The 12,098-nt window shown below is 45.5% G+C and overlaps 1 protein-coding gene across 2 annotated transcripts in view; it reads left to right on the top strand.

The window, feature by feature from the left end:
• Positions 1-12,098, top strand: part of TTC4 (tetratricopeptide repeat domain 4) — a 29,094-nt gene that overhangs the window by 14,528 nt on the left and 2,468 nt on the right. The window contains exons 7-9 of one of the 2 annotated variants that reach the window (XM_025353553.1): positions 2,210-2,424; positions 4,608-4,689; positions 8,909-8,991. In XM_025353553.1, the coding sequence (XP_025209338.1) occupies positions 2,210-2,424; positions 4,608-4,689; positions 8,909-8,991 (380 nt within the window). The remainder of the gene's footprint in view (positions 1-2,209; positions 2,425-4,607; positions 4,690-8,908; positions 8,992-12,098) is intronic. The other variant, XM_025353562.1, reaches the window with a different exon arrangement.

Raw genomic sequence — 12,098 nt, forward strand, 5'->3', positions numbered from 1 at the left:
TGCGGAAAGCAAAACCATGGATAAGGGGATGCTACTGAACTGAATACCTGCTTTGGGTTAAGTGTTATTTAATCTTCACAATGGCCTTCTGAGATAGGTTATCTTGCTTCTGTTTTGCTGGATAATAAAATAGTTTCAGAGAGGTAAAGAAACCTCACACAGCTCACATGTGTTAGAGCCAGGTCCTTGCTCTTAACCACTGGGTTATACTGCATCTTGAGAAAGTTTGACATTTTTGGATGTTGCTCCTATAACAACAACAACAGCAATAATAAAATCCTACCTTCCCTTTCTCTTTTCTGTATTTTGAAATGTATGTAGTCTGACCCAAATCTTGCTTTAACCTTGATACCTAGGGAGTCACCTGTTTGAGCTTGTTTGGTTTTCATGAAGGAGAGAGTATCTGCTGGGAGATTATGGGATAGGTTTTTTTGTTGTCGTTGTTGTTTTTTTGTTTTTGTTTTTGTTTTTGTTTTTGAGACAGAACGTTGCTCTGTCGCCCAGGCTGAAGTGCAGTGGTGTGATCTTGGCTCACTGCAACCTCTGCTTCCTGGGTTCAAGCAATTCTGCCTCAGTCTCCCGAGTAGCTGGGATTACAGGCACACACCACCATGCCCAGCTAATTTTTGTATTTTTAGTAGAGACGAGGTTTCACCATATTGGTCAGACTGGTCTCGAACTCTTGACCTCAGGCGATCCACCTGTCTCAGCCTCGCAAGGTGCTGGGATTATAGGCGTGAGCCACCATGCCCGGCCGGGATAGGTTTTTTATTATTTGTTTACTTAAATTATGCACCATTTATATTACTTATTGACTGTAAGAAACTTAACACTGCTAAAACATACTCCACTATTCCCTCCCCACAACAGTCTGTTTACATGTATTAACACATCAAACAGATTAGAATACTCCAGATTTTTCATCTAATTCTCATTCACAGTGAGGGATTTGTTCATTTTCTTAAATGTAGAATATGGGATGCCCAGACACCCAGATATTTGCATACACACTTTTTTTGTTTTTTTGGTTCTCTCCTTTAGTATAACCCTTCATCTCAAACTTAACATACATAAGAATTACTCTCAACAGTACACAAAGCCATGCATGCTGTATTTACTAATGGTTTAAGGGAGGAGTCAGCAAATTGCAGCCATTGGAACACAGCCCTGCCTATTTGTTTGTGTACTTACTACTTATGGCTGTTTTCACACTACAGTGGCAGAGTTGAGTAGTTTATTTTGACAGAGACCATTGTCCAGAACTCTTAAAATATTTCATATCTAATGCTTTAAGAAAAAGTTTGCTAACCTCCAATTTAGGGAATATCATCAGATCTAATTTTGGTTGCATGTCATTTCCCCTCATGTGCTAACCTTAGGAGCCCCTGCACGCTTACATAAGAGGTGACCCTACTATTTCAGACTCTTGCTTTATGCCCATGTCTGGGAGACAGTCAAGATTAAGTCAGTGCACAGTCTTTCTAATATTCCATGTCCCAGCTAAACTGAAACATTGGACATTTCTGTACAGGCTACCTTCTTGATCTTTTCTGTGCTTTTGCACAGGCCGCTCTTTGGAGTGGAATGCTCTTCCTCCCTTCTAAGTGCCCCTCCCTTCCAACTTCTCTGCTTTTCAAAGTCATTGTTCAAGGCCTAGCATATCTTAGTCACCTCCAGCCCCCAAGGCTGAATTAATTATTCCATTATCTGTGGTTCCCCAACTCCACTTCTTACCTTATATCATCATTATTTTCATAGCTGTCTCACCACTTGATATTGAGCAGAGGCTTGAGGGCAGGTAACCATGTCTAGGTCTCTGTGACACAGGGTCCAGCACAAGGTAGATGCCCAATGAAGGTGAGTTAAGTAAGTGGTACCTACTATGCGCCAGGCCTCGGGGATAATGAAGATGGATTGTGTGTAGCGTTGTCCCTCGGAGCTCCCATTGTTACGGTTTTTTTCTTTTTTTTTTGGTGTGTTAAAGATGTCCATGTTCATTCAGGGTATGGATGGGGAAAATTAAATTAAAAATAAAGTTAATTGTGCAGCCTGGACGATATAGTGAAACTCTAGTCTCTTCAAAAAATAAAAATAAATAAAAAATAAAAAAAATTAGCCAAGTGTTATGGTTTCTTTACTTCAGTAAAATGGGTTTGCCTCCTCCCACACAATAAGATGTGCATTATGTGTGTTTCTGTCTTTAACCCAGGCTAGGAATATCAGGCTCTCAGAAGCTGCCTGTGAGGATGAAGATTCACCCTCAGAAGGTCTAGGTGAGCTTTTCCTGGATGGACTCAGCTCTGAGAACCCCCATGGAGCCAGGCTGAGTCTAGATGACCAGGGCAGGCTGAGCTGGCCTGTGCTGTTTCTGTACCCAGAGTATGCCCAGTCGGACTTCATCTCTGCTTTTCATGAGGACTCCAGGTACTGACTTGCCCAGGAGCCCTCTACTTTTACTTGCATGCTGTCTCTTTTTGTGACAGGAGGGACAAGTGGATTTTTGGTTGAGAAGGGAAGATAATGGTTTAGAGGGTTTCACACAATCTGGCGTGAAATCTCTCTATCCTGTAGCTGACTGAACCTTGACTGACTAGGTTTGCAACAACAGACAAAAGTCTCATCATCGTACTGACTGGGCTAGTATGTGTAACACCACAGTATGGTGTTTGCCAAAGAGTGGTATACATCACTGGTGAAATATGAAGTCATTTTAGGTAATACATGCATAGCAACTTAAGTGAATATTAATTAGAAAAAAAATAGAGAGGCCGGGCGCTGTGGCTCATGCCTGTAATCTCAGCACTTTGGGAGACCGAGTCAGGCAGATTACTTAAGGCCAGGAGTTCGAGACCAGCCTGGCCAATATGGTGAAACCCAGTCTCTACTAAAAATACAAAAAATTAGCTGGGCGTCTGTAATCTCAGCTACTCAGGAGGCTGAGGCATGAGAATCACTTGAACCTGGGAGGTGGAGGTTGCAGTGAGCCAAGATCATGCCACTACACTCCAACCTGGGTGATAAAGCAAGACTTTGTCTCAAAAAAAAAAAAAAAAAAAAAAAATATATATATATATATATATATATATATATATATATATATATATATATATATAATGTATGTATGTATGTATCTTGTGATTTCATAGGGTTAATGCATAGAATAAGTCTAATTGTAAGACAATTTTTTTTGTAATCTTTTTTTTTTTTGGAGACCAGGTCTCACTCTGTTGCCCAGGCTGGAGTCCAGTGGTGTGATTATGGTTCATCACAGCCTCCATCTCCCAGGCTCAGGTGATCCTCCTGCCTCAGCCTCTCAAGTAGCCGGAACCACAGGTGAACACCACCACATCTGGGTAATTTTTTAATTCTTTGGTAGACACAGAGTCTCTCTATGTTGCCCAGGTTTGTCTTGAACTCCTGGGCTCAAATGATCCTCCCACCTCGGCCTCCCAAAGTACTGGGATTACAGGCATGAGCCACTGCACCCGACCAGAAATGTTTTTAACCCTGAATCTGTTTAAAGAAAATTATGTCGGCCGGGCGCGGTGGCTCAAGCCTGTAATCCCAGCACTTTGGGAGGCCGAGGTGGGTGGATCATGAGGTCAGGAGATCAAGACTATCCTGGCTAACATGGTGAAACCCCGTCTCTACTAAAAATACAAAAAACTAGCCGGGCGTGGTGGCGGGCGCCTGTAGTCTCAGCTACTTGGGAGGCTGAGGCGGGAGAATGGCGTGAACCCGGGAGGCGGAGCTTGCAGTGAGCCGAGATCACGCCACTGCACTCCAGCCTGGGAGACACAGCGAGACTCCGACTCAAAAAAAAAAAAAGAAAATTATGTCAGCTGGGCACGGTGGCTCACGCCTGTAATTCCAGCACTTTGGGAGGCCAAGACAGGAGGATCACTTGAGGCCAGGAGTTCAAGACCAGCCTGGCCAACATGGCAAAATCCCATGCCTACTAAAAATATAAAAAATTAGCCAGGCGTAGTGGCACATGCCTGTAGTCCCAGTTGCCTGGGAGGCTGGGGCACGAGAATTGCTTGAACCTGGGAGGTGGAGGTTGCAGTGAGCAGAGATCGTGCCATTGCACTCCAGCCTGGGTGACAGAGCAAGACTTTGTCTCAAAAAAAAAAAGAAAAGAAAATCCTGTCAGTCAGGTGCAGGGCTCACACCTGTAATCCCAATACTTTGGGAGGCTGAGGCAGGAGGATCATTTGAGCCCAGGAGTTTGAGACCAGCCTGGGCAATATAGGAGACCCCCGTCTCCACAAGAAAAAGAAAAAAATTAGCCAGGCATAGTGGCATGTACCTGTAGTCCCAGCTACGCAGGCGGCTAAGTTAGAGGAATTGCTTGAGCCTGGAGGTCGAGGCTACAGTGAGCTATTATGCCAGGGTGACAGAGTGAGACCCTGTCTCAAAAGAAAAAAAAATATGTCATAATAGGACAAGTGATACATATGCACATTTTGGGTATTGCTGTCAAATGGGTTAAGCCTGCATTTCATGTTTTATACATGCTAGATAACTTTGAATTAGTGTCTGGGGACTGATGTGGGAAAATTGGTCATGAGTTATTGATACCCAGAAAGTACACATTTTATCCTTAGGTTTATTGATCATCTAATGGTGATGTTTGGTGAAACACCCTCTTGGGACCTAGAGCAAAAATATTGCCCTGATAATTTGGAGGTAAGAGAAGTTTTATTTCGTTCCTCTATGGAATTAATTTTTTTTTTTTTTTTTTTGCGGTGGGGGGAAGGCTGGTAGAGGGAGGAGAAACTGACTGCTTTTTTTTTTTTTGAAAATTATAGTAAAATATACATGACATAATATTTACCATTTTAACCATTTTTAGGTATATAGTTCAGTGGCATTAAGAACATTCACATTGTTGTGCAACTATCACCACCAGCCATCTCCAAAACTTTTTCATCATCCCAAATTGAAATTCTAAGTACTTCATATAAGTGGAATCATACAGTATTTGTCCTTTTATGTCTGGCTTATTTCACTTAACATCATGTCTTCAAGTTTCATACATATTGTAGCATGTGTCAGAATTTCCTTTTTTTTTAAATTTTTGAGACGGAGTCTCACTCTTTCACCCATGCTGGAGTGCAGTGGTCTGATCTTGGCTCACTGCAACCTCTGCCTCCCAGGTTCAAGCAATTCTCCTGCCTGAGCCTCCTGAGTAGCAGGGATTACAGGCACGTGCCACCACACCCAGCTAAGTTTTGTATTTCTAGTAGAGATGGGGTTTCACCACATTGGCCAGGCTGGTCTCGAACTCCTGACCTCAAGTGATCCACTCATCTCGACCTTTCAAAGTGCTGGGATTACAGGTGTGAGCCACCACACCCAGCCAGAACTGTCTTCCTTTTTATTTGCTTTTATTTTTTGAGACAGAATCTTGCTCTGTCACCTAGGTTGGAGTGCAGTGGTGCAATCTCAGATATTGCAGCCTTGCCTCTAGGGTTCAAGTGATTTTCATGCCTCAGGCTCCAGGTAGCTGGGATTACAAGCATGCGCCACCATACCTGGCTAATTTTGTTTGTATTTTTAGTAGAGATGGGGTTTTGCTATGTTGGCCAGGCTGGTCTTGAACTCCTGGCCTCAAGTGATCCACCCTCCTTGGCTTCCTAAAGTGCTGGGATTACAGGCGTGAGCCACCATGCCCAGCCAGAATTTTTTTTTTTTTTTGAGACGGAGTCTCGCTCTGCCACCCAGGCTGGAGTGCAGTGGCCGGATCTCAGCTCACTGCAAGCTCTGCCTCCCGGGTTCACGCCATTCTCCTGCCTCAGCCTCCCGAGTAGCTGGGACTACAGGCGCCCGCCACCTCGCCCGGCTAGTTTTTTGTATTTTTTAGTAGAGATAGGGTTTCACCGTGTCAGCCAGGATGGTCTCGATCTCCTGACCTCGTGATCCGCCCGTCTCGGCCTCCCAAAGTGCTGGGATTACAGGCTTGAGCCACCGCGCCCGGCCTTTCTTTCCTTTTTAAGGCTGAATAACATTCCATTGTTGGGATTTTTTAAATAAAAAAATCACAATTTCCAGCATAAAGAATTTTCTTTTTCTAACATTTGAGAGTAGGATGCCAACTGATGTCCCATCACCCCTGAATACTTTAGTGTGCATTTCCTACACGAAAGGACATTTTTCTTTATAATACCCATATAGCTATCAAAGCAGGAAATTTACTTTAATTCACTGCTACCATCTAACCCTCCATTCGGGTTTCACAAATTCTTTATAGCAAAAGGGTTTTGTTCAGAATCACATACTGTATTTAGTCATCATGTAGCTTTAGTCTCCTTTGGTATGGAAGAGCTCCTCAGTCTTTCCTCCACTTTTTTTTTACTTAAAAAGTTTGCATTCATATTTTTGTGATCATGTAACTCAACTGCAGTACACTTTCTTGATCTTAACACCTTTGAAGATTACAGATCACTTATTTTGTGGAATGCCTGTCAGTATGGGTTTGTCTCATGTTTCCTTCTGACTAGATTTGGATTATACATATATGTTTGTTTGTTTTGAGATAGAGTTTTACTCTTGTTGCCCAGGCTGAAGTGCAATGGTGCGATCTCGGCTCACTGCAGCCTCCGCCTCCAAGGTCCAAGCGATTCTCCTGCCTCAGCCTTCTGAGTAGCTGGCATTACAGGCATTTGCCACCATGCCCAGCTAATGTTTTGTATTTTTAATAGAGACGGGGTTTTGCCATGTTGGCCAGGCTGGTCTCAAACTCCTGACCTCAAATGATCTGCCCGATTTGGTCCCCCCAAAGTGCTAGGATTTCAGGCATGAGCCACCGCCCCTGGCCTGGATTATGCATATTTGGCTGGAATATTACAGAAGTGATGCTGTATTCTCATTGCACCTATCAGGTGGTATGTGATCTCTCTTTGTCCCATTACTCATGATTTTCTCTCTGATCACCTGATTGAGGTGGGGTCTGCCAGCCTTTTCCACTGTACAGTTACTTTTTCTTTATGATTGATAAGTGTTTTATAGGGAGATGCTTTGAAATGGTGTAAATATCTCATTGCTTGTCAGACATTCTACATATTTATTTATTTGGTGGATTTATAGTTTCCTGTTTGATTTAGTGAATTTTAATCTGTTACTATGATTGTTTCTTTTATGCTCAGAATATCCCAGATTTGGCCAGTGGGAATCTCTTCAAATTTGTTTCTGTGTCCTTTTGACTGTTGTCTATTTTTAAAGTGGTTGCTACACAGGATGTTCTAGGTTCAAATTGTGCTTTCCTTGCCCCAGCTCTGGAATCAGCTATTTTTTCCCAGGGAGCCCTGGTTCTTTCTAGTGAAGAATGGTATTTAGAAGCCGAGATCTCTGTGCAATAAGTGTATTGATTAATACAGTGGGGGTAGACAGGCAAGCTTACTGCCTCAATGCTTTCTCAGTGCCTCAACTGAGGAGTATGTGTGTGTGTGTGTGTGTGTGTGTGTGTGTGTAAAACCATGATGTCTCATTGGTATCTCCAACTCTAATCCAACATCCACAGGATTTTTTCTCCCTTTCTACGTATGTAACAATGACTTTCTTCTTCTTTTTTCTTTTTCTTTTTTTTTTTTTATCTTCTGTTACTGGTAGAGATGGGATTTCACCATGTGGGCCAGGCTGGTCTTGAACTCCTGACCTCAAGTGATCCACTCATCTCGGCCTTTCAAAGTGCTGGGATTACAGGTGTGAGCCACCACACCACAGCCTGGCTGTGTTGCCCAGGCTGGAGTGCGGTGGTGAGATCTTGGCTCACTGCAGCCTCAACCTCCTGAGCTCAAACGATCCTCCCACCTCAGCCTCCCAAGTAGCTGGGACCATAGGCGTTTGCCACCGTGCCCAACTAATTTTTGTATTTTTAGTAGAGACGGGGTTTCACCATGTTGCCCAGGCTGATCTTGAACTCCTGGACTCAAGTGATCCACCTGCCTCAGCCTCCCAAAGTGCTCAGATTACAGGCATGAGTCACCATGCCTGGCCTGACTTTATTATTTTTAATATAGTTATTTGTTTGATCAGTTCCCTTCCTGTCATCACTGCTGGCCTCTCTCCTATGTGGAGCCTTCTTCACCCTACTTGGACTCTTGACTCCACATGTTAGGCTACTGCCCCCATGTGGGTGCCTTCCTCACCCTGCACAGACTCTGACATCCTGCACTGCTCAACGACCCTACATGGACACCCTCCTCATCCTGCTTGGGCTCCCCCACAGCAGGCCACCCCCTGCCATGAGTGGTCACCCTCCTTACCCTAGTTGGGCCTGTATACTCCATCCATATTAGTTGTCCCCATGCATGGATACCCCCTTTTCACCCCACATGGCCTCTGACACCCCACCTTGGACAGCCATCTTACAAGGGAGCACTTCTTCCCCTGCTCAGGCCTGCTGGCCCCCAGCATGGATACCCTTCTCCACTGGTCCTGCTCTGACACCCTCGGCAGCTTCCTATGCAGATGTCTTCCTCACCCTGCTTGGGCTTTGACATGCTGCACAGACATCCTTCTCACCTTCCTCAGGCTCTTTCCTGCTCTGAGCCACCATAGCTTTCTCCTCCACATACCTGATGGCTTTAGTCTGAATTGTTGGGGAAAGGAGGGCTACATAGGCCTGGTCCTGAGTCTTAACTCTTCTGTCTACTAGCCAGGTAGTGTTGGCAAGTTGTTCTCCTTCTCTGAGCCTTGATTCTGTCTTTGGAAGATGGAACTGATAATAGCCTCTCTTACAGTGGCATGGCGGGGACTAAATGCAAAGCACCCAGCTACACAACCATATAAAGGAGACATTCAACTGCTAACAGTTGCCATCTTTTAAATTTTCCCTGGGCTTAGCCTTAACTAAGGCTGCCAAAGCGCTTTATCTCTGACTCTTGCCCTTCTGTTAATCTTGCAGGTCTACTTTGAAGATGAGGACAGGGCAGAACTATACCGGGTGCCTGCCAAGAGCACCTTGCTGCAGGTTCTACAGCACCACAGGTGAGTCACCTCATGGCACTGAGTAGACTGGGAAAGATGCTCAGTGTATTAGTCCATTTTCACACTGCTGATAAAGACATACCTGAGACTGGGCAATTTACAAAGAAAAGAGGTTTAACAGAGAACTCATAGTTCCACATGGCTGGGGAAGCCTCACAATCATGGCAGAAGGCAAGGAGGAGCAAGTCACCTCTTACGTGGATGGCGGCAGGCAAAGAGAGAGAGCTTGTGCAGGAAAACTCCCTTTTTGTTGAGACAGAGTTTCGCTCTTGTTGTCCAGGCTGGAGTGCAATGGCGCGATCTCGGCTCACTGCAACCTCCACCTCCTGGGTTCAAGCGATTCTCCTGCCTCAGGGCCTCCTGAGTAGTTGGGATTACAGGCGCCTGCCACTACGCCTGGCTAATTTTTGTATTTTTAGTAGAGACAGGGTTTCACCATGTTGGCCAGGCTGGTCTCGAACTCCTGACCTCAGGTAATCCACCTGCCTCAGCCTCCTAAAGTGCTGGGATTACAGGCATGAGCCACTGCTCCCGGTCAAGAACTTCCATTTTTAAAAGCATCAGATCTCGTGAGACTTAGTCGCTATCACAAGAACAGCACAGGAAAGACATACCCCCATGATTCAGTCATCTCCCATGGGGTCCCTTCCACAACACATGGGAATCATGGAAGCTACAAGATGAGATTTGGGTGGGGATACAGAGCCAAACCGTATCACTCAGGCACCATCCCAGGAGTACAGCCAGGTTCTGATTCCGCTGCTGATCGATTGCCTCATACTCCCCTCCTTTCTGCCCTGAGCACAGAGCTGTATGAGACAGCAGCCATGGAGTCTACCCTGGCCCATTAAACTTAGCCATTAGTCAAACATGCTCTAGTGTGATGATAGCCCACTGCACCACAGCCATAACACTCCAGACCAGAGGAGATAAATGGGGCTGGTCTGAGAATGGAAAAGCTGCCTCGCTTTTGTACATGAAGGCTGCTAGGGTGGCCTTCTTTCTTTTTTTTTTTTTTTTGAGACAGCATCTCGCTCTGTCACCCAGGCTGGAGCGCGGTGGCGTGATCTTGGCTCACTGCAACCTCCACCTCCCCAGGTTTAAGCGATTCTCCTGCCTTAGCTTCCTGAGTAGCTGGGTTTACAGGGACCCACCACCATGCCTGGCTAAGTTTTGTATTTTTAATAGAGACGGGGTTTCACCATTGTCCAGGCTGGTCTCAAACTCCTGACCTCCGGTGATCCACTCACCTCGGTCTTCCAAAGTGCTGGGATTATAGGCGTGAGCCATCGCACCCGGCCAGCCTTCCATTTCCTAATTGTACCTATACCTATGTCTCCTGATGCTCTTTCTTTCTTTTGTTTGCTTTTTCTTATTTTTAATTTTTTTTTTAAATAGAGACGGGGTTTCACCATGTTGGCCAGGCTGGTCTTGAACTCCTGGGCTCAAGCAATCCACCTGCCTCAGCCTCCCAAAGTGCTGAGCCACCACACCCAATTTAATTTTTTTTTTTTTTGAGATAGAGCTTCACTCTCTCACCCAGGCTAGAGTGCAGTGGCATGGTCTTAGCTTACTGCAGTCTCTACCTCCTGGGTTCAGGCAGTTCTCCTGCCTCAGCCTCCCGAGTAGCTGGGACTACAGGCATGCACCACCAAGCCCGGCTAATTTTTGTATTTTTAGTAGAGATGGGGTTTCACCATGTTGGCCAGGGTGGTCTCAAACTCCTGACCTCAAGGCATCCACCTGCCTCAGCCTCCCAAAGTGCTGAGATTACAGATGTGAGCCACCACACCCAGCCCCCAAAATTTTTTAAAAATTATTTTTATGATAGAGATGAGGTGTCTTCTCCAGGATGGTCTTGAACTCCTGGGCTCAAGCAGTCCTCCTGCCTCACTCTCCCAAGTAGCCGGGATATTGAGTGCATGCCACTGTCCCGGCTCCTGATACTGTCATGTGAAGAGAGCATTGGCTCTTGAAGTCAGACCCATCATCATTGACTGGCTGCGTGACTCTGAGCACACGCTGCCTTTAGGACTGCCGCCTCATCTCTGGAACGGAGTCATACATGCTTACACATTTCTCAGGTATTTGAGAGCCAATGAGAGGATAGGAGTTGAAGTGCTGTTGTGAACTGCACAGGGCAGTCCTGCTGTAGGAGGGCATCTTTGTCATTAGCAGTGGCAGCAAGATGGATTTGGCAGTTGTCTCAGAGAAGCTGTGAGGTGTTCTGGGCTATAAGGGAGTGCCCTCAGCAGATTTGCAAATTGACTCTTGGACTACTTTTCCTTAAGCTTTGACCAAAGCAAAGAAGAGAAAAGCAGATGCTTTTGCACTTAAGCTAAAAGAGCCCAATGTATTAGTGTAAAGAGAATGGTTGGATGTGGTAGGAAATGAGGCTAGAAAGCTAAGTTAGGGTCATACATCTGGACGCGGTGGCTCACGCCTGTAATCCCAGCACTTTGGGAGGCCGAGGCAGGTGGATCATGAGGTCAGGAGATTGAGAACATCCTGGCTAACATGGTGAAACCCCGTCTCTACTAAAAAAAAAAAATATATATTAGCCGGGCGTGGTGGTGGGTGCCTGTAGTCCCAGTTCAGGCCACTCTCCTGAACACGGGAGGGAGAGCTTGCAGTGAGCTGAGATTGCACCACTGCACTCCAGCCTGGGCGACAGAGCGAGACTCTGACTCAAAAAAAAAAAAAAAAGGAAAGCTAAGTTAGGGCCATACAGGAAGGCCTGAATGCCCTGCTAAGGAGCGTAAACTTTATCCTGATTGTGGTGTACACCAGGGTTGATTTTTTAAAATTAAAAAGATTTTAAAAGATGTACACAATAGGCTGGGTACAGTGGCTCACACCTATAATTCCAGCATTTTGGGAGGCTAAGGCATGAGGATCACCTGAGCTCAGGAGATCATCCTGAGAAACATAGCGAGATCCTGTCTCCACAAAAAAAATGTTTATGGTGTTGTGCACCATAAACGTAGTCCTAGCTATTTGGGAGGCTGAGGCAGGAAGATTGCTTGAGCCCAGCATTTCAAGGCTGCAGTGAGCTATGATCACACCACTGCACTCCAGCCTGGGTGAGAGTGAGACCCCATCCTCCC

This window comes from Theropithecus gelada, chromosome 1 (assembly GCF_003255815.1).
Source record: "Theropithecus gelada isolate Dixy chromosome 1, Tgel_1.0, whole genome shotgun sequence".
In the NCBI taxonomy this organism is placed as follows: domain Eukaryota; kingdom Metazoa; phylum Chordata; class Mammalia; order Primates; family Cercopithecidae; genus Theropithecus; species Theropithecus gelada.